Raw genomic sequence first — 27970 nt, forward strand, 5'->3', positions numbered from 1 at the left:
GAGGATATGGAAAATTTAATGTGCTCAAGTGGGAACAATGGCATATTAAAAAAAAAAAAAAAAATCATGACACAGATCTAATAATTCACTTGCCCCTGTAGGAATGGGGTATCGGCTCTGATGCTGCTTGGTAGTTTATTTTTATATACGCTCCTGGTCCCTGCTGTATATCCTTCGTATGGGTTCCAGAGAAAAGAGAGAAAATAACCTGTAGGGAAATCAGCTTAGAAACCTTTCATTAAATACATTGTGTTTCATATCATGTCGTTCACAAAATCTCCAAGAAAGATAGAAAGTGTTATCAGACTGCATGTGTAAAATACTATATTTGAATACTATAATTTGCTGTAAGATTAAGGACCAAGGGTATAGACCTATTCGTTATTTCATTATTCACTTATGCTTGATGGATAATGCTTCAGGGGTTCTTTTCAGTTTTCTTGCCTAGCACAGATATGCAGTTTTAACTTTTTATTTGATGCTGCAGAAAACATTCCTGTTCCCCTAAGCTTTACTGTCCTGCTTGTTTGCTTTTTAGTGCTGTGATTATTATTCTTTTGGAGGGGTATTATATTGCTTTTAAGTTTGTTTGTTTGTTTCACAGGCATGTGCCTTGGTTTACACACTGCTAAATTTTACCATATAAAATAAATTTAAAACTTCTTTTCTTGGCAGAAATAGAAATATTGTCTATTTGTGGTTGCAACTAATTATTTGTTTAATCTCAAGGTAAGAAAATTGTAATTACTTTTATTAATCTGTATTGAAAAACAAGGTTGTCAGAGTATGTTTTATATGGCCTCAAAAATTTGTCACCATTTGTTTTACTGTTCTTGAAGCATAGCTTCATAGGGTAAAATTTGGCTTGTGAATGCCCTCAGCACATACAAAAAAAGTTCATTGAACAAAAAAGAGCAAACATAATTTGCTGAATACATTAAGATTTTTTTGGTTAAGTATTATTTCATGTTAAATTGTGCATTTTCTTACATGGATATAATGGATGCAGAAATTCAGCTGCATTTGCACAAAAGTAATGTTTGGTACTACTGTTGTTTTAGTTTGTGGACGATCTAAAAATGTCTTGGTGTTGTGGTGTTACTGGCAATAAGCCTCATACTCTTTCCCCTATTTTTCTTCCTGCTTTTCCCTATCTGCTTATATATATAAGTATATATATAAAAGTATATAACTTACATATATGTAAGCATATGTAAGTATTATTTTGCCTAGTTTAGTATTCATCAAAGGCTCTCATACTTAAGGGGTGGCACAAACTACAACATTTTGTCATTCCAAGGATCACAGGCTCAAACTCCACCTAATTCATATAGAAAAGGTGGTTCCTTTGCCAGTTAGCTCCTCTCTGGCTGAGTGCTATTTTCTACCATGTAAGTTACGACTCTGTGGCAGTACGATGTTGTTTGAGCTCCTCTACATTTTCTTCATTATGTAGTGCTACAGGAAAGAAAAAAAAAGAAAAAAGTGCCAACGTACATGGGAGGTGTTTTGTGCCCTCTCAGCTGTCCTGGGCTAGAAGATTAGTATCCTTTGAAGAATAATCATGGCAGATGAAAACAGAAGTCGTCCCCTCATGCCTCCAGAGCTTGTTTCCCAGCAGTAGTAGGACCACTGAATTCTGTCTAAGCAGGTGTTTGTCATCATCTCAGTTACGGAGTAATTTCCATGACTCTTCTCTTTAACCATCTATATTGTTAAATCATTGCAATGGAAATTAAATGCCATAGCAATTACCATTCAGGTATTAGCACATTTGTAGTGCTCCATCTATAAGTTGTAAGGATGTGGAATTTTCTTTTTTTCCCCCATGTGGGTTTCTTGGGTCTTTCATTGTATGAGGAAGGTGGTCTCCCAGCACTGCCTATGGTATTTAGTGAATACCATAGTGAAAAGTAACACTCAGGCAGGTCTGGTTCTTCTACTTCCATGTTTGTTAGCCAGCTTCCAGTGTTCCTTTGCTGAGAATGCGCATACTTTTTCCTGCAGACATTGACTGTGTATAGTAACAGCCATCTCTTACTGGTTGCTAAAACAACCAGGGGAATTCTGAAACAGGTACTTGGATTGCTCAAACATTATATTTAGTCCAATATTCCTTTGAGAAAATGTGAGGAGGGAACTACCTTGAGGTACTCTTAACAGTCTGTGCTAGTAAACTGACAAATTCTGTGTTCTGTGATATAGGTAGCTTAAATACTTGGTTTTTAAATATACTGTGTTTCTTGTCCCAAAGATGTGTTGTTCAAATCGTCATTCATACAGAGGGCTGACCAGATGTACATAGGTAAAAAGGGTCTGTAACAATCTGTGTGGGTATTCAGAGGAAGCAAGATGGAATTATAAAATCATGGAAAGGTTGAGGTTGTCAGGGACCTCTGGAAGTCATTTTTCCCAACCTCCCTCTTCAGGCAGGGTCACTTGCATCGCCAGAATCCTGAACATCATGGTCACTGCAGACATGGCTGCCTGCAACCTTCACATCTCCCCGTGATGATGCCTTTCCTTATTTGTGACTATGACATCCAACACAGCATCTTTCTATGCTGGCTCCTCTGTCACTTGACTCAGAAAGTTTTCATTGGTGCTTCCCAGAAACCTCCTTAGACAATGTTATTTTTTTCATCCAACAGTTACCTAGGAAATTTCTTTTGAATGGGGAGCAGGGCTTATGACGGTGATACTCCTTCCAAGCATTTGTTGAAGTCCTCATCCACTTGATCTTCCTGAAGTCAGCCTGCGATGGACATCCACTACAGTGTCCCCTATATTGTCTGCTCCAGGCATCTGGCCAAGCACCTTTCAGTGGGGGCTGACAGCCTGTCAGATTACATAAAGTGTGTGCCTTTCCTTTGAAGCATGCTAGCAGTCTTTTTAAGAGTTAATTTAATGCCAGTGTTTTATCATGCAGTTGTTGCTTTCAGACATGTCAGAGGAAGACAGAAGGCTCTTTGTATCTGAGGTAGTAACCATGATATTTGAATTTGTTTATTGCTGCTGTTTTAGATTGTTTTTTCCGGTATCAGAAAAGGGAGCTGTGAGGGCTTTTAATCCTTGCATAAAATTTACCTCTGCTGTGCTTATTAAGTGGAATTGACAGCTGATAATGACAAAGAAGGAAGTAATAGCAATTGCTGATTAGGCAGGTAGCTTTTCTCACATTACTACCATCCTACTTCTCTCTACTTCTATTTCATGCCTTTCTTTCCATTCCTCCCTCCTCCATCACCCATCCTTCCTCTCTTTCTTATCTCTCCTCCTCCTCTCTTTTCCTTCTTTCCTCTTCACAGAATTACAAAATTATAGACTGCTTAGGTTTGGAAGGAATGGATGTCCGGAATTGATCTGATCTGATGCACCACTACAGCCAGGTGCCCAGGACCAGATGTATCCAGAATGTCTTCTTCCATTAAGTTAACACCACAGCCTCCCTGGGCAATCTGTGCCAGTGCTCAGTCTCTCCCAGAGGAAAGAGTGATTTCTGAGGTTTCAGTTTGTGCCATCACCTCTGGTCCTGTAACTGGGCACCAGTTAAAAGAGTCAAGCTCCATCTTCATTGTGCCTTCACATCAGCTATTCAGATGCATTTGTGAGATCCGTTCTGAGCCTTTTCTACCTTAGGCTGAACAGTCCCACTTTTCTCAGCCCTTCCATGTAGTAGAGATGTGGCAGTCCCTTAACTATTTGAGTGGGCCATGCATTTCTGTCTCACACCAGGAAGCTCAGATCTGGCCTCTGGATTCAGCAGTGCTGAGTAGAGGGAAGGCATCATCCCCTGTCTGCTGATAATGCTTTATGTAAAGCAGTACATCATCGCTTTTCTTTGCCACAAGTCATGTTTCTGGTCCATGGTTTCGACCAGGACCCCACAGATCATTTTCTACACAGCTGTTCCCAGCTGGTTGTTCCCCAGCATACACTGTTGCAGGTAGTTGTTCCTCCCTAAGTGCAGGACTTTGTACTTCACCCTTTTGAACTTTGTCAGGTCCCTGCCAGCCGTTTTCTCCAGCTTATTGAGTTTGTGCTGGATGTCAGCAAAACCCTCTGGCATATCAGCTGCTCTTTATAGTTTTGTGTAATCTGCAAGCTTGATGAGGGTACCCTCTTTCTCTTCACTTAGATGATTAATTAAAACCTTAAACAGTATTGACCCATGCATGTACACTGCTATTGTTACCCTTCTTTTTATTACACTTTTTCTTCCCCTACATGCCCCTTCCCAATTTCTCATCTCCATATACCCTTTCTCTTCTGCTTCACACTCTACATTTTCTTTTCCTTGCCCTTCCCTTCCCCTTTTCCCCACTTGATTTCCATCTGGTCCGAAGTTGTGAGGTCTTTGATAACACTTAGTGTTCATGTGGAGACTTGTACTGCTCATATCTTTGATTTAGGATGCTTGACTGAGGCACTACTGTATTACAGCAATCATCAGAACATCAGTGCAAATGTCTGCTTCACATATGCTGCCTTGCAGCCTGATTTAGAGAAGCCAGGGGTTTAGCTAGCTAGGCTGGGAGCAAACTTTTAATGAACTATCAAAGAATTCTCTTTATTAACATTTTTCCAAATCTTTTTACATTTTCTTTCCCCAGCACCTTGGTTTCCTTCCATTCCTTAATATTGCCCATGGTAGTCAAGATATTCTGAAAATGTTTGCATGAAGAGTGGGAATGTATTAATGATTGACCACTGTAGCAATCAACTAAGTAGTTACTCTTTAAAAAATTCTTTATTTGACATAGTATTTGACCAGGAGATTTGTTAAATTATACTAGAAAAATCAGAGCAAGAGGGGCATCCTTTCTCAATTTCCCCCTTCTTTTTTCTCTGCTTTAGAAATGCAAGTAAGATTTTTATTTAATATATTCATGTTTGTGTGTGTCTATATATGAAAAGACATTGCTGTACTTCTACATCACATGTACTTTAGAGTCCATCTGCCCCAAGGTGGTACTAATAAATACTGTTATAACATAGTTGTAAGGTATCTTACACTATTCTATTTTAACATGCCCTTCCCATCCTCTCTTCTTCTGATGGTGTGATGTCAGACATGGCTTTAAAGCTGTCTAAATTAAATCATGTTTTCACACTGTCTTACAGAACTTGGAGATGGTCCTCTCTGTGTGTAAGATTCGATGACATGTCTGGTTTTCTAAATAAACTTAAGCTCTTCAGCAGGTGCAAGAGCCCTCAGTGCTCCAAGGGGAAGTTTATGAAAAGTTGAAAGAAATTAACCTCAATTAAAAGGAATATTGATTGATAGTTACAGAGTTAAATATGATACATTGCTCAAGAAAAAACTCTACATTAAAAGAATGTTAAATTTCTGATGGAAAATATTAAACCAAAGAAATTTGCCACAGAGGGTGAAATATTGAATTGTTTACTTCTCTTTCTATTATTTAATTGTAATAGGTCACAGTACAGAATTACTTAAAAATATCCCCTATTGAGACAAGGCATTATGATTCTTCAGGGTGTATTCTCACCTTGGTTCGCTGAGATTTTGTTGCTTAGCATCATTAAATATGTTAAAGAGAAAATCTGTTTCCCTTCAACTATGAATATCTCTTTTGTGTTTTCCATTAGATTGTGCTTAGTTTCTTAAGTTTTCTTCCTCTGAGATACAATTCTTCGAAGTTCTGTAAACAAATAATGATGGTTTAAGCAGTGTTATCAGTCATACAAGGAAATTCTCTACTAGACAGAAAAAAATCACCTACATATACAATATATGTGTGTGTGACTGAAACCTTAGAACTTCAGCTGTAATTGACACAGATTGGTCTTATCAATTGAAAATGAAGAACAACAAAATCATCACTTGCCTTTGACAGCCTAAATAGTTTAGTATTTATCCATGTGGATCAGTGATAACAGGTAACATTGTTCATGTGTTCACTTTCCACACCCTGTGTTCACCAGGAACATATTTTAGGTTACAAGCTTGCAGCTATGCACAGTAAATAAGTAAGTACTGTCCCTTTCTGCAGCCCAGGAGATAGCTCATGCCAATCACAATCTGAAGCACTTAGAGGTGATATTTTTAACTGTTAAATGAGTAGATTCCTTTCTAAGTACATATACTCAATTCTAGTAAAAAAGCAAATGTAAGTAAAAGGTTCTTTTGACTCCCTACTGGAAGCACCTGCTTTTAAGATTGGGAGTCAAGGACTCATCTTCTCCATGGGGAATCTGCAAGTTTTGATTTTTTTTTTCCCCTCTGACTCTGTCTAGAGCAAAGAAGAAAGGGAAGTGATAATTCCTTTGGAAAGCCACATTTCACAGCCATCTGTTAGGTGATAATACATGTGTTCCCAGAGAATTAGCATGGTTGAATCCCATTGAGTGGAATGGCTCAGCTATAAGCTCAATGAAGCCTTGCTATAAAAAGTGACAGTCCTTTGAAATGTAAGCTGTGTGATACTGTTTGTTCAGTTTTTTTTAAGTGGAGTTTCTTTATGGTAATTTAAGATCAGAATGTCTTTTAATAACTCAGTATTACATAGAAGTATATTTATTTATGAGAAAGTCATTAACCTTTGCAGAGATGTGGTTCTGAAGGCCAGAGTAATTCTTAGTGTACTGGAAACAAGACCCCGCAGTGACAAAAGAGTGTATGACATAGCTGTAATAAATCTGCAGGTTGTGAAACAGAGCACAAATGTTTACAAAATTAGAATAGGATTATAAATTGAAAATTGTGTTCTGTGTATTAGTTCAGATTCAAGAAACTGATGAATCTGAACAGAGACACTGTTTCATGGCAAAAGCAGGTGATCTGCTCTGTGTTTCAACAGTGACTGATGAAGCTTTCGGAGTCGAAAGAGGAACAAAATATGTGTGGCCAGAGCAGATTTGAGGTTAAATTAATATGTGTGCATGTCAGAAATGTTTATTATTTGGAAAGGTAACAGGGATCATGGTAACAGCATGATGATCTGCCATGAGCCATGTCAGTGTTTTTTGTCAGAGCAGGCAGCAGGTATTAGAATTGATAAAGCAAAGGAGAGCAGTCAGGAGGATTTCGCGTTTAGTGGTCAGGACTTGAGACTTTCTCTCTTAAAGAGAATGAGTAGGAAACAGTGGGAGTAGGCCAGAAGAGGATGGGGAAAGAGAGAGAGAAGGTCAGGGAATAAAGAATCTTAGACACTCTCCTTATAACTAACTTTGCTGCTATAGATCTGTATCTGTGATTTTCCCACAGCTGTAGGAAACCATTTGTTTCAGTGACCTTTCTGCCATCTCTTTTCCTAGTCTCACCTAGAAAGTAGTGGAAAAATCACTTTTCTCAGTGTGTTGGAACAACTTTAAGAGTTTTCCATTGCTACTGTCCATCATTTGTCTCCCGGTAACCACTTAAATACTGCAAGCTTGATGAATGCTGCATTCGTGTATTTGGTACTGTTGAGTTTATTTAGCAAGAAGGTGGACTGTTTAGCCATGACTCTCAACTGCTCAGATACAACCTTACTAGAAAGCTGTTAACTTATCATAGTATAGGTGTCTTTGCTTCACCTATACTGCCAGATCAGTATTACTTTAGATGGGATATGTTTTATCTGCATTTCTGCAATTGGCCTTTGAGGCACCAGTGGTGGCATCTCCAAGGCAGGCAGGGAAGCAGGGGGCAATGGCAACCCGCCACTGGAGCACTGCCGGTTAACTAAATCTGGATTCAAAAATCGTGTAGGAATCTCACAAACTGCTGTATGAGGTATGTAATTAATTTAATTTCCTCTTATTTCAGTTGAAGAAAATTTGAGAATTTATTAGACAACAGACTGTTTTCTAAGGTCACAGATCAGAACTTGCAGTTGTAAAACAAACCAAATAGAAGTATGTTTCAGGTAAAATAGTAAATCATTAGGTATATGGAGGATATGATTAGTGATTTGAGACAGATACAGCACTGCAACAATAAAAGAAGGTGTTTTAATGTGTTAAAATTTTCTCACAAAAGTCTTATAACTAGAAAAGTATATCTGAATCATCATAAACCTACAAAGAAAGGACTATAATAGCAATGCATATACGTGGGGTTAAGGTTTTTGCACTTTTTTTTTTTTAATATGGAATGCTATTTCTGTCAACACTTAGGCAAAAATACAACCATTTGCCTAACTGTCCATTTTCATGTGCTTAGTGAATGTATATCCAAACTCGTGTACATAGGTCCCACAGCTTTACCCTCAATGTACATAGTTCTGTTTTCAATGGAAAAAACAAATGTTTAGAGGCTAAGAGTTCATAGTGTATTAACTGAATATAAAATTGACTTAGCTGTCTGAGATGAATTAGAGGAACATTCTGTGCTGTCTTTGTTTTCTATAAGCAAAAATAAAATCTGCAAGCCCATTGGAGTTTTAAATATGATATAAATGTCATACATAATCATAACAAATATGCAAAATGTTTTCAAACATTTGTATTGTATGGAAGCAATTACTGGCACCAAGTGTATCACACACCCCTCTGATGGGCTAAGGCCAAAAGAAATGAAGGTCTCTAAACAAAATTACTTTGTGTAGGCGGGAAGAGAGTGAGTTCTAACTTTTACTGTGGAGCAACACAGAGTTGTATTTTAATGCAGATCACACACCCTGTAACACAAATGAGTACTTAATAAAAAAAATTCTCCACGTTAGACTTATGTTACTTTTTCTTGTCTTTTTCTTGTCTGTCAAAAGACTTTCAAAGAACACTCAGCATTTTCATAGTAGAAATCTTTAAGCTATGAAGGGTATAAATACAAATATGTCTGGAAATTACCTCTTCATTTGTTTTGCAGCCAACGCTTTGATTGCCAAGGTAATACATTGCATTTTTCTTAGAATGTTAATTTTACTTCTAGTAAACCAGCACTGCCTCTCATGCTTCAATTTCATGTTTGTGATTGATCTGCCAGGTCCACCAGGTCCTTTGTTCAGTGATGCATTTGCAATCGTGGATGTTGAGAGCGGTCTTCTGAGGAGCTTTGCTTTCTGACATCAGTGAAACTGTAACACGTGGTTTGTACACATGGAATGGAAACACCATGTTGTCTACTTCAAATAGATGCTTATTTTCATTCAGAGAAATACATTCTCATGTGTTACTGACTTTCACATTCCTTGCATAGCTCCTTCCTCAAAACTTAGGCTCTTGCTGATCTTTGTGAGCTTCTAATGCTTGCTGTCTTAGGAGCATTCATGGCCCTTGAGAAGCCTGAATGCCTTGCGGACATAAATTATGTCCCCTTCTTCCATGTCAGCTGGTGTAATGAAGGACACAGCCTTTTCTGACAATTTCTCTTTTTCTGTCTTTTAAAAGAACAAGTCTGTCTCTCAACATGCCTCTTAATTGTTGGCAGCTGTGCTACCTTACTGCACACAGAACAAAAGCCTCAGGAGTCAAACTCAGAACATTTTACCAGCTCCTTTGTAAAACTGCGGCATCACTTCTCTGAGGAAATACTTTTTCAGGGTCTTTTCTGCAGTGACTTGTCATAGTAAAATGCTGGCAGTTGGGATTTCCCCAAAAAGATGGAACAGTGGTGTTCTTGCTTTCATGCTCTTAAGTATTTATACTACCCCTCTGTTGTCATCTGTGATCATGTGTGTGGTATGCTCTGCAGGAAGCATTGTACCAGGTGAATTCTAAATATGGGACTTCACAGCGGAAGTTCAAAGACGTTGTTAGATTTTGCTGCCTAATGTTTCCTGTGAAAATAGAAGTCATGTAATAAATCTTGATATTGCACTCCTGATTTGTTAAAATCAACAAGTAGGAATTCACAAGCAAAAGGGCCCTGTAAGTTTTGACCCGTAGGTTAGTAAAGCTGCAGTAGCAGCACTGAGAAGATTTTCAAAGAAACTGCTGTAGCAATGGGTGTCATGAGCATTGTATGTCTGTGGAGACATAAATAAGCATTATGGTTAGAAAGTTTTGGCTAAAATAGTTCTGGGACTACGGATTATGCATCTGAGTATGAACTAGGAAGCTAAAAGGAAAATAGACACTAATGCTCTGTTAGGGCATGAGGTGTACAGAAGAGATTGGGATCAGATTATTTTACACTGTTACATATTGTTTGTATGTGTATGGGCATTAAGAAAGTATCTGTGGACATAATGTCATACTGAAGACCACACTTTTGTGATTTTTTTGATCATCAGAATCCCTGTAATTTAGTTACCCATCTCAAATTATCAGAAAGTACATAGACCAGTGTGGATAAAACAAAGAATACAAACCCTTGTCCTGCCCCCTCAAAATTCCTTCTGAGCTTCAGCGTGAATTCCAGATAATAATAATAATAATAATAATAATAATAATAATAATAATAATAATAATAATAATAATAATAATAATAATAATAATAATAATAATAATAATAATAATAATAATAATAATAATAGGCACTCCCTTTTCCCCTTTTGGCTGGAAAAGAAATTTTAACTCCTGTGTGTGTCTGATAACAGTCACCCATCAATGATGGGTGAGTGCATGTGCATACACACATATTTGATACATGTACACGCAGACAGATGGACTTGCAGAGACACAGATTGGGCAGATACTGGAGTAATGCCGTTGAATTTTTTTTATTTGGTGTGACAAACTGTGCATTCTGTAGGGTATAATACTTATTTAAATAATTAATAAAGTGAAGTAATTATTAAATTGTTCTTAAAGTAATATTTGTCACTTGCACAAGTAATTTTCATGTAAGTAATTTTTTAGACATAAATATTTTCTGTATCTGTGCTAGCTGAAGCATAATTCTGACTTTATAAACACCTTAAAGATACATCCTCAGAAGTGACTTGTAAATTTGGTTTCCTGATTTAGGACCTGTCAAGCTCTGATTACTCTAACCACTCACTGCTGCGACAGAAGTCAGCTGGAACAGCAAATCAGTACCTAGGAGTGTTCAATTAGGCTCCCCAAAAACCTGAATCCCTGTAGGAGAGGCTGTTCATTTTTCTCTATGAAGAGGTTGTATGATATGATATTAAATTGGCCTGGGTTAGAATCTGAAAATGTTTATTTCATGTGTTTTTTTTAATCTACTAGAAAAGGTACCTCACTGAAATATTTTTCTGTAGTTTTCATGCATACCCATAATGTTCAGGCGTGTTCTTACTGTCTGCAGACCATTTTAATTGCGTGCAGTTTCATGATCGTGTTATGGCAAGTGTGGCTGGATTTGGAGTTACAGTGTGGCTTTTCTTCCGTGCTCACATAAGAGGGAGTGCCCGTGGCAACTTTGTCTGTGAATGAAGAAGAAATTTGCTAGTTAAACAGTTTTGCTTCCTATATGATTCATCAATTGTGTTTCATTTTTTTCTTTCTTTCTTTTTCTGAGGTAGTAGGGAAGTAGGGTACAGTTGGATGTACAGTAAGTACTGGGGTTCAATTAATATTATGCTAATAATACTACACATCAGCATACAGAAATCTTAGTTCTTTTGCTACTCGCCCTTGGATTAAAGTAAAATCTGGACTAGATGACAATCAACAATGAAGTAACTGTAATGTTATGTCTAAAAGTCAGCTTTAATGTTAATATCATGATTGCTTTTAATGCTCTTAAAGATAGGAAGTGTATGAATTGTCAACAGGCATTTTTTGGCTTTGCAAAAATCTGCTTGTCTCCTCATGGAGGAAACTTCTAAAAATATTAATAGAAAACAATTTTATTCATCTTTTTTCTCAATGAATAGATTTTTATGTCCGAGGTAAATTTTATGGCAACTATCATCACCTGTAATGAATTTTGTAAGTTCAGTTATTAAGGTGAATTACAGTGCTTAGTATATTGCTGTCTTTGATAAGCTTTTGTTACTTCTATTTTATAATTCAGTCCTTAGCAGCCTTCCTCAACTGCAAGGTTCACTTCATTCAGCCAAAAAAAATGAGACAAGGAAAGGTAGAGAAAACGTTCATAATTGAAAGTTTTATAAATAGATTTAATATAGATGCATATGTATATTTAAAAAGCTTGACCAAATGATGACTTTGACAAAGATTTAAAAAACCAGGAGTGTGAAGTGTTCTGTAGGCTAACAGTTTTAATGGGTTTATCTTAGACAGTTCTTCAGTTGTGAAAGTGTCAGTTAATAATTTACCCATCCCAAGACACAGTGGAAGCAATCACACTCTGGAGCGAGGTACTCCTGGGCCTGTCGTGGTGCTGCAGCTCATTCTGACTCTAGAAATGCGCCATTGGATGCGACATCAGCCCTGTGTCTGCACTTTGACAAATGAAGCCTTGTAAGAGCTAAATAAGGCATGGGAAGAGCAAATAGCTCTTCAGCTGATTTCTGCAGTAATGGATTACTGTAAATGTCCATCTGCTGCACGTCAAAGGGAGCACAGGTTAAAATGAAAGGATTTGGGGCTTTTTGGTGCCACGCTTTGGGATGGGTTTTCTGGTGCTTTTTGTTGTTGAGCTGGTGTTCGTGTGTTGGGTTTTTTTTCCCCTGAAAGGCTCCCAATTTTCCTCCCTAATTCCCTCCACCAAAACCCTACCCAAATCTCCCAAACCAAAAAACAACAAAAAACCCCAAATAACAAACCAACTTCCTGTCTCCCTGGAAAAAAACAAAAAACAAAAAACCCCCAACAAACAAAAAACATTCACTGAAACAAAATTCAACATAGAAAATGTTTCTAAAGTGCAGAGGAACACTTAGCAACATTTGCGTGGTATCTGGAAAGTAAATTTTCTGCTTTGATGATATATTGAAAGAGACAGTTTTCTGCCAGAAATACGAATGTTTAGCATAAAATGACTCTGAAATATAGTACATTTACCATCACCCTTTACCATGCAATTTGTTCAGATGCAGTTGTTAACATGAAATCGCAATAGATTAGGCAATATTTATGTGAATTTTATTCCAGCATTTACTCATTGAATATCCTGTACTACCAGGATGGTAAGTTTTGTAATTTGTTTTGCTCTATATGAAGAATGCTTCTCCACAAACATTCACTTTTGCATGCATATTTTTTATTACACATTATGCCATTCTAAAGATTTACAGTTATTTAATAGTGATTTATTAAAGTAATTTATCCTGCGAGCTGTGGCACACTTTTACTGGAATTTGTAAATCAAATATGTATTGAAATTCACTAGAAACATGCATTTCAGATTCTAATGAAATGTACTTCAAAATTGTTTTTAGAAGTGGGCATCTATATGAATGAACTGCAATTTTCAGTTTCTATTGTTGCATATAACTTTTCCTCCACCTGTTTTATTTACTTATCAGTCTTGGATGTTTCACATACCACAGGATTAGTGGAACTTGATGCTGCTGTGTGGAAGAAACAGCAATAAAACTGTAGAGTCATTGACTTGGTCCTCTAAGGCATCAATATCAATGCACCTGACTTGCAGTGATCAGGAATTAAGGATTAGGAAGAAACCCTGAGAGCAGTTTCAGTGTACTTCTAATTGCTGCCTCTGTGTTGTGATAGAAGTTGTATGTCTTCAATTTAGTGAATAATAGGAGACATTGAGTGAAATTAGTACATGAGGTGACAGAAAAATGTGTGTATGCTTGGGGTGGGGGTAAAGAAGGAAGAGAGCATCAGTGAGTTTACAGAATTTTGTAGAACATTAACAAAATTTTTACAAGAGTATGGTTTCATTTTCAGTTTGACTATAAACTCTACATTTAGTTCATTTAAAAGCTCTGGTGAAGCATCATGCCAGGAACTCTCTTTTCAGTTTGTAGTCTGATACCTGCTATTCTTGGCTCTTTGAAAATCTGTCATGAGCTCTGGGTGTGAAGCACTTTTTAAAATTCCAGCTCTATGTATCAGTTTCCCAATAGTAAAAATCAGGATGGGATAATTCCTTTCTTCTATCTGTTGTCTCTTTTGATTATTCAGGCTATAAACCCTTCTAGACAGGAATTCTACTTTCCTTTTGCTTGTACAGCACTCAGCACAGCTGGAGCAGAGAGATGGGATCAGCCTGGTTTTAAGTCTCTTAGATTTTGCTTTAATACATATAGGATGTAGCTAACAGCAATGAAGCCATCTCTCAGTTCTTGTGTAAGTAACCCTGAGAGAAACTGGCTACAAGTGAAAATTCAAAATGTCTCCGCTTTTTTTGTTTTTTTTGTTCAGTTCTGAACTAAAAAAAAGTATCTGTTGCTTCATACCTTGTGAAAATCAGCTGCTGTTCATTTGTATACAATTACAGGATTCCAGCTTGCCAGATAAGCATGTTTTCTTGCTTATCAAAGATCAGAAATAAACTTTGAATGAATTTGATAACATGTTAGGATACCGAAAGATTGCATTTTAAATTTTTTGAAAGTAAAATTGTCATGACAGGTTTTAAAAGAGAAAAAGGATGGGAAGTATAACATTTCTAAATGAGTAGCCAAAGATTTTAATTACTATCTATGAAATAATGAATGCATTATAAAAATGAATAAGGAAAAAGACAGTTTAAGTACAATCACCAAAAAGCAATAACAGTATAAAAATATTGGTAAGTCACTGATTGAGAAACATTTAGAAATTTATTCCCTTTTCCTGTATAGGGATGAGATAATTTCTGTAGTGTGACTACAAGAGCATTCCCAGTAAGTAATATGGGAGCTGAGAGTTCAAGGTTAATTTCTTAATTTTTTTTTTTAATTAATTTCTTTTTTAAAGAACTCTGCATTATTTGACAGGAAACAGTATTTGTTTGTTTTTATTTTTATCCTTTCTAGGTATCTTTTTTATGTCAACTTTTCTGCAGTTCTTCCTTTAAGTGAAGCATGTGACACCATATAGTCTTCCATGTGTTTACATTAATGCTTATCCTGTATTCCTTTTGAAAAGTGACCTGCAAAGCAAATAAACCTGCTTGTGGTCTGATTTTGCTTGGCTTAACATTTTTTTGGTTTTTTTTTTCCTCAAGTCTTGTTGTATTAATCTTGTATGTGAGAAGGGAGGAAAAATACAGGAAGAGTTTTCATTGTTCCAATTTCTACATTGCTTTACTCTTTTAGTCTCTTTGATTTAAAATTCACCGAGATTTTTCTACTTTGGAAGGCTCAAGCCTAGAAGATCAGCTCTCTAGAACAGAGAGAAAAGGCTTTATTTTTGTGTTTTTAAGTCAGAGTTTCTCCCTCCATCCAAAGTTACTTCTAAGACAAATTTCATCTTTTAACCAAAACAGGACATACCTTCCTTTCTTGCAGTTTTTAGTTAAACTGATATTCTGTTTTGCATCTAAGACTCCTTCTAAGAGTGACAAGGGAATATCATCCCACCTGCAAAAATCCTTCCTTTTCCTAAAATGAAACTATATTGAGTTTTGGATTGGTTTTATGATTGACTTATGACATGTTCACAGGTGTTCTGGAAGTGAGTTGGATGAGAGACACCTAATAGTTATAGTACTATAACTTTCCTATGCTCTAATGGCTGCGTCTCTAGTTCTATTTTTAGCATGCAACCTGGCTAAAACCTACACTAGTGCTTCTAATAGGTTACTCATTTTGTTGCTCAGTATTGCTTTTCTCAATGGAAAACAAAAGAGTGACATTGATTTTGGGAAAAGAAGGGAGAAACTCTGGCATCTAACTGCTGGCATCCTGAGGGAGCTTGGTGGCTATCACTGATGCTCAGACATTTCCTTTCCCTGTGTCTTCTTCATCCTTAGAGAATTAATATGACTGCAGATGAATGCCAGCTGTGGGTGAACTTCCTTCACTTTGTACCAGCCAGCTCTGGGGTAAATCTGTTGATGTTAGTGTCCTTCCTTCACATTTTCCAACTAACCATCTTATTTGGGAACTATCACTCCTTGCTGTGATTGAACTTTGCCTATGTTTCCAAGATGTATTTGGCATAAAATAGAAGAAGCGCTCTTGCAAAATTGGTGAGTCTTTGAAGGGACATTTATGTATCCCACAGGAATGTGCAAGCCCAGTTTTCAGATTAAAAGTAGTAAGAAAAGTAATTTAATCTCAGGTCATAAAATGTTTATATCCAAAAGACGTAGCTTCTGTTTGGTATACAGCACAAGTAAAAGGCTGGAACAGCCACATCCCAGAAGAGAAAAAAGGCTTAACAGGCCTTTTGTTTTAGGGCCCATTAGCACACAATGGGAGATCTTACAAAATTTCAGACTGAAGTAACTTGGAGGTAACTGTCTTTCCTTATCTGGTTTCAGAAACATCTGAGGTTTGTCCTGCAGAGGACTATATAAGGTATTTTAGTAAGGAGAAGGACATATTATTTCTTCTCTATTGTGCATGTAATAAAGTTACTACAGTATTGAAGTGTGGCACTGAGTTTTATTGTGAAGTGCTGGTTAGAGCTGTCTTTTTGCCTTTTACGTGCAGGCTAAACAGAAGAGTCGTGTTCTACAAATGAGGATTTAAAGAGCAATGCTACTGTCTGGAAAACACTGCACTCCTCCATCCTCCCATCCATTAACAACCCTCCCCCCCAAACCTCACCTCTCAAATCCTTGATATTTCCATAACAGATAGAGCTGTAGATACTTCCTTGATGCCAGCCCTGTAAGTCTGTTGCAATTACTGTAAAAATGAAATCCAGTTTAGTCTTTAAATAGCGCTTTTAACGTCCCTGTGGGTCAGCTTGTCCCAAGTAGGCCGTATGAGAAAGCCAAGGCAGGAACTGTCCATCATAATCTTCCTTTAGAGCATATTTTCCCCTTTTCCCCAAACACTCCTATTCTCTCTTCAGTTGTGTGAATGGTGAAAACCTGAAAGCTTCAATTTCAGGTCTTGTTCCTAAAGAAAACCAGTGTGGTTTATTTGTGGGTTGGGAATAGGGGTTTGAATTGGCATAGATTTGTGGGTGCTTTGGGGCTGGAGCATACACAGCTGTGGGTTCCAGATGCTTGCTATCCAGTATTAATGTGGCTTGTCTGTGAAACCATGGCACCCGCAGTACTATACAAAGGTCCACGCCTGTGGTGGTTTGGGAACTACTCCCAGCAAGAGAAATTTCAGTTTTTAAAGTTAGTTAGAACAAATTTACAGACATCCAGTTCAGAAAAGATAATGTAAAATTCTGCTTAAGAGTTTAAATTTAAAAGAGATTCAGAGGCTATTACACATGAAAATTTTAGACTCTTGATACAGAGCATTTTGTTGTTTTGCAGGTGAACCAAGGAAGGAACAATTTTATTTGCCCCACAATGTCTTAAAATTATAGGAGCTCAACCTCCTACATTGCTGACATAACCCGTATTCAAATATTGTAGGGTTATACTTACAGTGTTTATATGCAATTAGTGTCTCTTCATCTGCTATGGTAGGAGCACAGAGAACATCTTTCTCTGGGGTGGAAAAGAGAAACACATATGCTGATTTTCTTCCAAATAGGCTGAACTTTTTCAGATATATGTGCCTTTAAGAACTTCATGATTTCCACAACTTTTAAAAAGTGAGCTAACTCATGTTTGTTTTTTCTGAAAGTATGAATGAATTACTAAAATTAGGAATATTTTTTCATTCTATGTTGAAGCCATTTCTTCAGAAATTCACCCAGACTATTATCTCGTATATTAAATTTAACAGAATAGGAAGTATTTCTAGATCACTTTGTATTGTAAATTTTTACTGTAAATTCTGTCCCTGCAATTGTGTGATTTAATAAAGAATGGTTTTGCATAGTATCTTTCACACAAACTTTATCTCCAAAACACTGCGCAGAGTTAATAAAGTTAAAAGTTTTTTCCCTTTTTTACTAGAAGTTAAGAGACCCAGACATGAGAACAGAGACATATTGTTTCCAGATGAAGGCTGAAAATAGATGGAGAATGAGGGAGAGAAATGCAGCACGGTGGTTCCAGATGGCAAGCATTGCAAAGGAGTAGGTTCTTGCAGCCATGTTGGCCAGAGTGTACAAAAGGACAAAAAAAAATCAGTCTGATGCCAAGCAGAGGAAGCTGAAATATAGAGTAATGAAAGTAATAATGTAGGAAAATTGTCAAATATTTTTAAAACAACTAAGTTTTTGGGGGTCTTGGGTTGGTTTTTTTTTGGTGTGTTGTTGTTGTTGTTATTTTTTTTGTTTGTTTGTTTTGTTTTTGTTTTTTAACTGAGTGAAGAACTGGATTTGTTTGTGTGCAATGAGGATATATCAGGTGAAAAGATAATATAAAAACTGATGTTTTACTCATGTACTGTACTCATTAGGTGAGCTGAGTTTTTTGGTTGGTTGCTTGGTTTTGGTATGTTTTCAAACAAAATAGTAGCTTGTAAGTATTTAAAAGTTTATTGAGTCTTATTGCACTTCTGAGTATCTTATAAATTATTTAATTGTCTGATGGATATGTGGCTACCTAACTATAGGGCATGAAATATGCTCTGTTCCTCTAATACACTAGAGGAGAGACCTGTTTATAAAGTATTTAGTATTGGTTTTATAATGCACTGTTGTCAACAGGAGACCACGGAGCTCAAAGATCAATCTCATTTTGGCCCATAGTAGTAATGCTGCTTTATGAAACCCTGTGACAGGTCACTTAGACAACAGCTCTTAATGAAAGGACCTTGTGCCAGTGTGTGGTCGTGTGACTGTCTGTTAGTAAGGCATACTTCAGTCGCTGCCAAGGCTGCAGATGAATCTCTTCGTCCAAGTCCCTGAGGTGACTTTGTGGCTGCTGCTACTGCTGGCCAGGTGATGGAGCTCATCATTTCCCCAGTTCTCCAGAGAGAAGTGAGACAGAGAATTCTGAGTTCTTGCTAATGCAGCTTTTCCTAATTGTCCAGAGGTAGTAGGACACTGCGCAGTTCAGGCAATTCTGTGTACTGTGAATGAGTCAGTAATTAGAAAAAAAATAGCTGCTCTTAATTCGGTCTTGCAATTGTGCTTTCAGTGTCTTTTCAGCTATCTAATATTCAGCTGTTCTATATACTACCAACCTGTCCCCTCTCCTTTTTAGGTAATTTTAATTATTTAATTATGACAGACTTATTTTTTAGACACCAAATAACTGTTACTAGGAACTGGCATAATAGATTATACTATGGAGTAATTAGATCATAAACTTAGCCTACACTTGAGCCCTTTAGGCTGTTGTGGGATCCAAAGGCCTTGCTTGTTATAGATGCAGTTTACTAAAAGGATGAGAATAATGAAACTAGCTACCAAAGAATAAATCGCTTTGTAAAGTCTTGTACTAAGCTAGCATCCAACAGATAACTTCCACAATTTTAGGATGTTTTTCAGAAAATAAACTTTCAGAATTTATTGTTAAAACAATAAACCTTGCTTAACCCAGTAATCAATATCTGAACAATGCTTTAATATAGTATATACACCTATATAATAATATAGTGATGATCTGTGGATGTGAACCTGTGTAAATGTCAGTTTTTTCAGATTGAAGTGTTGGAATTGTTTTTCTCAATGACTTACATAAATGAGGTTGATGTGTTTGTTTAACCATTGCTGTGAGCTTGTTAATATTCCTGTTGAATCTTGAATTTAGGTTCCAGGAGATAGAACTGGTTTTGAGATATTTTAAAGGTGAAATACAATTATTTTTGTGTTATGTATCTTCCTATATTATATGGCATATCAGGCATCCTCTGTCTGCTTAATTCCTAGTAAGTCAAGACAGAATGTCTAAATCCCACTATCATTTCAGTGGTGGGCCATATAGACACTTCATAAAATACAGAGTTTAAATCAAAGTCTTTCATATCTACTGTGCTTTGAACCAGATTCCCATACCTTAACAGTCTTATCTATTACCATTTACTGTAAACATTTAAGTAATAAATAGATAATTTCTTGTCAGAAAAAACTCTGAAAAAAACCACTGATGTGACATGAAGAATGGATGCAAAACTGCCATATGTGCAGAACAATCCCTGTTTACCTGCCTGCAAATTAAGGAGTTTGCACCAAATTTTTTGTTTGACATGTAAAATTCTTTTGAGAATAGCATGGACTTTTTTAATTTAGTGTTTTATCCACATATATGCAGTGATTGTTACTAGCTAAAAGCCATATTCATGTGGAGAGTACCTTTTAAACAGCAACGAATCACAAGATTTATAACAAACTGTTATACTTTGGCATTACCTTTGTTCTTATTGAGTTACTTGTTTTTCTAACCTTCTGCATCCTCCATTTCACCTGCATTTTAAATTTATTTATGTGTAGCTACTGGAATTGTGATTCTTTGGTTCCTTGTGCTTCACATGTGTACACATGTGCTCTGTTGTTGAGCAGACAAATTAATATATTTGACACATCTCTCTTACACAGTAGAGAAACATAGGTGTGATCTCACTGTAAAAAAGAATTGGAGGTGGTTTGAACTCCCAGTACTGGCTTTTTTAAACCAAAAACTCAAACCCAACAAACCCACAAACAAACAAACAAAATGAAACAGAACACCCCCACAACCAAAGAAAAATAAGCAATCAAAGTTGTATATTACTAATCACTTTAAGATAACAAGAATTTTCCTCTAATTTTTGTAATATCCTACATGTTTATGTTCTTCCCCCTCAAACCAGCAAGTGGACACCATATCATGTTACATACTGAAGTACAGCATAGTTAAATGTAATTGTTTTCTCTGTGTACCTACTTTTTCTGGATGTCACTTTTTTTCTGTTTCTTTAACTTATTAAAATGTAGCATCTGCATGACTAAAATCACCATAATTTCTGTTTGTTTTGCCTGCCAGCAATAGGTCACAGTTTTCACTTTACCTTTGCTAGTACCGTGTCTCGGAAGCCTCCATAAGGGTTCTGTGGTATGGAATGATGATACACAGCTTGGCAAAGATGTGATAGGATCAGCTGAAGTGTGACAGCTTGCTAGGAGCTACAGTTCATAACAGAAAGACTCATAATCAAAAGTTGTCTTTGAGGATAGGCATTCTGTCACATCACTTACTAAAGAAAAGGCTGAATAACCAATTTAGAGTAGAAAGTGTTTGAAAATATGATTTTTAATTAAAGTGAGAATTCTGTTGAGTTTTGCCATGCTTCAGTTCAACCTAAAAATTCTTCCCAATAAAAACCCAAACAAACAGCAAAAAACCAAAACAACGAAAACCAAAAGAGGAGATGTAAAATATAGATGTGGACCCTTCCAAATCTGTGTGAATTAGGCATGAACATCAAAGTGAAAAACAGATTCATAAATGCACAATAGTTTAGATAAGATAGAGAAGGATTCAAAAAGGACATTTGGAACACAGGGTAGGGGACTAAACAGCATTCAGTCTCATGGTTGCATGATGACATAATCAGTCCAACACATTTTTGGTTAAAAATCAGAAGGTGCCTATTAAAACTTACAGAAAAATGTTTTACAAAGGATGACAGGTTTCAGAGAGAATACAGTGCTGTCAATATTTTTTCTTTAGAAAGTGGAAATTTGGGTGGATTATCTGTTCAGAGGAGATTTCCTTTATTACTGCCCCCCCGCCTTTTTCTTTTTTCATTTTCGACATCTGTTAACATTTCATAGAGTCTAACAGATGTTGCAGAGTGAGTCCCTTATATAATTCTTAGGGAGAAGGAGTTGATAAAGAATGACATTACCACGGGTGATTCACCACCTCTTTGAATATGAACATCAAAATGGCTTTGCATAATTTTCAAGTATGAGATTATATTCCTGATAGAACACAATTCACAACTTCGTTGTTATCCATGGATAAAGTATTTAATGTGATTGTTACATTGTAAGTCTCTGCTTACACATTATTGTAAGGAGAAGAATTCTTTCATACATGGTCAAATATATACTTTTTTGGAGGCAGGGTGGAATACTCAGCTCAAAAATATCTTTAAAACAACTTAACTGTATATAAGCTTAGTTGTTTCAGCAAAAGCAAGGGCTGATTGTCATGCGATGTAGAGGACCATTTTCATTATTTTGGCAAGAACAGGGACAGTTTTGTCCTGACGAGCTATTAGATGAATAGCAGAATGTGTCACATGAAAAACCACTGATCTTTAACCCAGCTATCTACTTAACCAAGCCTAGAAATGAATAGTGAATGTGGGAAGAGCAAAGGCCAGTTTGCTGTCATTGCAAATTAGAGAAACTGTTAACATCTGCAGCCAAATGAACTCTGGGAGTTACAGGTACTAGCCAGTAAACTGGTTGAGGGTAGAGAGACTTAGGAGAGGAGTTCAGTAACCGTGCTTGGTGTGTGTATCTATCATTACTATTGAAGATAGGAACATTTGTATAAAAAAGACAAAGTTTTCTGGATCTTCTCCCAGTGACTTTGATGAATCCTGTGAATGAACATTAAATATAAGGAGCTCTCCTTTAGTTGATTGCTCTTTATCTTTAAATAGAATTGTAAATACTAAATGAAGAGAAATAATAAATCTATGCTCACTGTTTTATCTTTTTTTTTCCCCAGGAGTCGTCTCGGGGACACTGCTGCATGTACAGTTAATATAAACATTTATACTGAACTCCTAGATGTTTGAAAAACAAATACTGTAAAGATCAGTAACATTTTAAAATGATCAGTTATGGGAATTAATGCTTACAGAAAAACACCATTCTTTCTTGCCCTGCGAGTAGAATCACATTGTCTCCCTACAGTCTTGTTAGCTCATACTAACTGAAATGCAAATTCTTTCCAACTAATTGGACCTCGTTGAACGTACATGTACAGTACATAGTTATATGCATGTAGATTTTTTTTACTAAATTCCTCTGTAATTATTTTCTTGATTAATATCTAAAGCAGAGACGTGGAACAAAAATCTCTTTAAAGAGTTTACATATTATTGAACATTAAGGAGATAGTAACTGTTGCATGTTTTAACAGCTTAATTAATAATACAGAATAATTGGAACAAAAAGAAGAAAATATTTTTTTCAATGTTTAGTCATTTTGAACTATTTGCATTAACCCTTTGACTGAACTAATTAAGACTTAAACTGTCAGAATAATGGAATTTAGAAAGAAGTAGGATACGTTTACGTTATATAGCATATTCTGCTGGCTAGATTTTCTTCTTGGCATCACCCGGATTTTCTGTAATCACCTTTCCTATCCTTTTTTGCCATATGCTGCATTTCTGTACAAGTAGTTTTCAGAGGACAGATGAAATCCACAAATTTCATTTTTAAAAGATTCAGAAAGTCATGCAGATAATGTAATTTTCTTTGAAAGTAAGTAATAAGTGTTATTTAAAATGAAAAGAAAGAAAAAAATCTTAACACCACATAAAGCATGTAACATTTTCAAAAAACACAAGCAGACAACTGCAACTGCTCTGTTTTAAGTTTCATTAGAACCTGGATTCTGTAGGCACCTCTTCTATTCAGCATCTGGATATTCCCAGGAGGTGAAAATGTAAAATAATTTCACAGACCCTTTTATCTGTCAGCACAAATGCCATTGGATAGCAGTAAAATACTTGCAGAACATACTCCTGATTAAAAATCTATTAAAAACGAGATTTTTTTTTTTAATGCTTTTAAAAGGATTTGTTTTAAATACCTTTAGAGCCCTTACCTTGACTGTAGTGTTTCAGATTCTCATATGAGTCAGCCAAAGAGGAGAGAAAATATTCGGTTTGTGCTAGACTTGTATACTAAAGTTGTGGGGTTTGCTTTTTTATCCTTTTGTTTTGTTTTTTCTACCCACCCCCCCCCCCTTTCCCCCCATCCTTCCTCCCAGTCCCCAACCCCATTGCTGTACAGTTAGATGAGGCTTAAACTGCTACTTGAGGAGGTTGGCTTCTGTTGTATTTTTCCTGCTTGGTTACTTTTATATCGTTATTGACTGCTACTTTTCATATCCCTCTTTGAAATTCAGTATTTCTTTTCTTGGTTTTTCTGTGCTGGCTTTATTGTGCCAAGCAAGATGCAATAGAGACACTGTAAATTTAAGGATGACCTGAGCTGGACTAGGACTGACAGACTAAATTTAGTTTCTTCTCTGTCATGTTAGTGGGGTAGGGGAGAAATACATTTTTTTGAAAATATTCTGAAGCTGGGATGTAAAAGTCACACATTTGATAATTAAATAATAGTCCTCTTTTGATACAGTAATCTGAATGAGCTTAGACTTCTTGTAAGGTTGTAGCATTCTGGCCAAGATTTCTGCTTGGGAAGACCAGATTTGGATGTATTAGCTAGTCAGCCTAATAACCCTGTACAGACTGTATTGATTTTCTAGGAGAGAGTTTATGAACTAAATAAACTTGGAGTTGGTGTCTTAATAAACGGCTTCTCTCAGTCTGTCACATTTCGTTACTTAGCTCTGCAGTTTAGGGGAAAAAAAGGCTAATTCTGTTACAGATTGTTCACAGCAGGGTCTCCAAATTAGCCCTTTGTTTTGTAATGCCACCTTGCTTGGGCTGGCTTTGAGCACATTTCTCAGTTTTACCCTAATGAGTTGCAACACTGATAATGTGGCTGATGATCTTTCATTGATTTCACTATCACTTGCTTGTCTGGTAATTGATCCGTTGCTGAGCCTCTAGTTAATTATATCGGCTTTGACATGGCCCGGTCCACTGGGAATTTCAAGTCTTGCAGAATAACAGTTTTAATAAAAGAGTCTATTACTGCAGGTGCTTGCTGCTGCACGCCAGTTGATTTTGTGTGTGTTCGTGTGCACGCGCATGCATGCATGTGTGCATGGATGTGTGTGGGGGGGTGGTTTTTTATTCTCTGTGAGAGGAGAGGACTGCAGGACAGGGAAAAGAAGGCGGGGGGGGGGTGGGTAAGAGATGGAGATAAAGACTGTGAGCGAGAGCACACAAGAGATGCAGAACGGAGAGGAGGAAGCTTGCTATTGACAGTGTCCTTAAGCCTCCCACAAATAACAGCCATTAGTGGGAAGGTCAGGAGCTGAGCATGCAGCTTGACTGAGGCACTGAGTGCCACTTCAGAAATGAAGAGGCTGGCAAATTTTAGAGGGAGTTTGAGGGGCTAATAGCTAGCTGTAAAGGTACAGCCACTGCTGGTACAATTGACTCCTAAGTGTCATTTTCCCCTCCCCAGTAGAGAATATTTTTATTGACCACAAGTGGACTTAATATATTTTAAAGCAACAGTTCTTGGGGTTCTTCCTTGTTTCTTCTTGGATATTGAATTTGCTGCTTCTGAGACTTTTTTTTTTTGTACTTAATGGTGCTGAACTGAAGGAAAGTTTAACAGAAAAGCTTTCAAGAGATGTAGGGTCTAGAGGGGAAGGCACATTTGTGTCAACATAGTGTACATCTTCTCATCTTTTCTCATTGCACACTAATGACACAGAGCTGCCACTGAAGCTCTCTTCTGTTTCTTTTGTTGTTTCAGAGAGTGAGGTTTATTGTTATTCCTGAGTTAAGAAAAGAGCAGTGAGTGGTACATTTGTCCTCCTAAATTTGTAGATTTTATTAGAAGATGAATGTTCCTTATGTTGGAAAGGATACCTTTTTAAAAAAAAAAAAACCTCTCGCCATTTTTTATGAGATTGCATGAATTTTGTTTTATTTATGAAGTTTTTTTGCAGAGTTATGATTTCTTTTCTGTATGTAAAGGATGAAGTGGGTAAGAGAATTTTTTGAATAAGATTAATTTTAAAAATCTTTTGTAATTAAGAACAGTATTGCAATAGTATTATTTAACTTGATGTATAGTACTGTACCTTAAGTACAGGATATCTTGAAGGAAAAACATTGTTTCTTTTGCATTACTTTTTAGCTGTGTGGGACCGGTTTCTTTTCTGCTGTGGTTAATTTCTTTGTTCTTTACGATTTGAAAGGTGTATTGTATCTGCTTCAACCAGCTTCTTAAAAAAAAAAAAAAAAAACAAGAAAAAAAAAAAACCACCAAAAAACTACTTTTGATCTTTTGGGGGAGGGAAAGGAAGGGCTAGATTTGTCATTTTTTCCGTCCTTTCTTGCTCTCGATGCTGCTTAAGACTCTTAGCAGTGGGCAAGAAGAGAGAGGGGTGTGAGAGATGAAATGTGTGTGTGACTTTCTAGTTTTATTTCAAAAGAAGTTGGATCATGTCTTTTTTTCCCCTCTTTGGTAAGAGTTTCTTTTGGGATAGAAACTGACTTCAGCAATTCTTTTCTGACTAATATTTAGAAAATAACCAGGCCAACTTTTGTGTTTTGCTTCTAAGTTAATATTGACTGTATTTAATTGCATTGCTTCTTTGCTTTTCCTTTTTTTGTTTTTTTTTCTCTTTTCTTTTTTTTTTTTAGATTTGGTAATCCTGTGTGGTAGGCAAGTGTCAGATATAACATGCTGTACTTGACAGCATTGTTGAGGAAAAACAGAGAAAGACAAGGAAAGGGCCACAGCTTTTTTTTCCTCCCAATTCACTCTAATCATTGTGCTACTTAGAGAGAATGTGCGTGTGTGTGTGTGTATCTGTGTATCTGTAGACTGAAGGGTTAGTGCAGGATGTCATTTGGTGCCTGACAGTGGAGCAGTGCAGTTGACTCTTTGCTCTGCTATCCAATGACATCCAGTGGCTGAGAGTTTGAAGCTGATGGTTGGGTCTCCTTAGTGCTGCATACACACCTGACAGGCAGCTGTTAAACTGAGCAAAGGCAAGCTTGGGGAGTCACAATCTATGCATAAATGATAGGGGTCTCTCTGCTGAAGGTGCGAAAGAAGCTCTGACCTTCTCCCCTGAATCCCCCCTTCCCAAATGAAATGCACAGTGCAGCTAGCTTCTTAACTACACTACACTCCTGCTACTGGCTGCCAAGAGGCTCAAAAAATCCACCTTCACTTTTCAGTCAGAAGAGGCAGAAGTGGATGTGAGAGACAGACACACACAGAGACACAGAGAGCGAAAGAGGGCAAGAGACTTGACTTTAAGAGACTCCTGCACTGACAACTCCATGCAGTTCGGAACAAGAACGGCAGCGACCGACTCTGGTTTCATGGGGACATGGCAGAACACTGACACTAACCTCTTATTCAGAATGTCCCAACAGGTACGTTACTTTCGTTTATTTTAAAACATGGAATTTTTGTGCTTTTTTCCCCCCCCTCCTTTTTCTCTTTCTTTCCACGTTTCATTTTTGTTTCATTCATCACTACATAGTTAGCCTCTGAACTGTCATAACTATGTCATTGGAATGTGCATGGTTACTTCATTTCTTCCCTAAGGGCTCCTTTTTAAAAGAAGGAAAAAATACTAAAGCTTTAAGTAAAAGCAGAGCATTTTGTTTTAAAGTTTCCAAATGGAGCTTTGCTCCTAGTAAGATTGTTTTTCTTTCTTTGCTTTTGTTTTGTTCCAGCCTTTTTCCCTTTGCTATCCCCCCGTCCCATAAATAAAAGTATCTGCTATCCCAGGAAAACTCCTTTTTCTTCCTGAGTGCATAAGCCCCCAAAATCAAACTGATACAAAATTTAGGGGGCCCCTCAGAATGGCATAATTGACTTCATGTGGCAGAACACAGTTTTATTCAGAGGGAAGGAGCTACGAGCCGTCCTGCTGGAGCAGCTGCCAGCACGGAGCTGAGGGTCGTTAGAGGAGACAGTTTCAGTCCTCGGGTCTCTCCTCTCCCGCTCCCTCTCCCGCTTGCTCCCTCTCTCGCTCCCCCTCTCTCTGCGGAGCTGAGCCTTGGCGTCCTCCCCAGAGCTGCTCCTTCACCGGGGGCCGCGTTTAAGGCAGCTTGGTATGCCGGTTCTGACGGGAAAGCGAAAATGTTACTGCAAGGCCAGTTATAACTGATAATTAATCACAGGAGCCAGTGTCTCTGTACCATGCACTTGGTGATACGCGCCTTGTGTGTTACAGTAAATTTTGCACAATTGCTTGGCTCTTCTGGCCGAGGAGAAAGGGAAAAGGGAAGAAAAAATAAGAAAAGGGAAAAAAAGGGGAAAAAAAAGAGAAAAGAGACGGACAAACTTTCAGCTTGGATGGGGCTCAAGCAGGGGAGGGAAGTTCAACCTGGAGGTTTTTAACAGGGTGACTCCATACCAAGAGATGTTTTACCCTTCTGAA

General features: G+C 37.1%; 1 protein-coding gene across 1 annotated transcript in view; it reads left to right on the top strand.

Annotated features, from left to right (window-relative positions):
- Positions 1-27970, top strand: part of BNC2 (basonuclin zinc finger protein 2) — a 333130-nt gene that overhangs the window by 69084 nt on the left and 236076 nt on the right. The window contains exon 2 of the mRNA XM_058827265.1: positions 26754-26954. Within this exon, the coding sequence (XP_058683248.1) occupies positions 26754-26954 (201 nt within the window). The remainder of the gene's footprint in view (positions 1-26753; positions 26955-27970) is intronic.

The sequence above is a fragment of the Poecile atricapillus genome, chromosome Z (assembly GCF_030490865.1).
Source record: "Poecile atricapillus isolate bPoeAtr1 chromosome Z, bPoeAtr1.hap1, whole genome shotgun sequence".
In the NCBI taxonomy this organism is placed as follows: Eukaryota; Metazoa; Chordata; class Aves; order Passeriformes; family Paridae; genus Poecile; species Poecile atricapillus.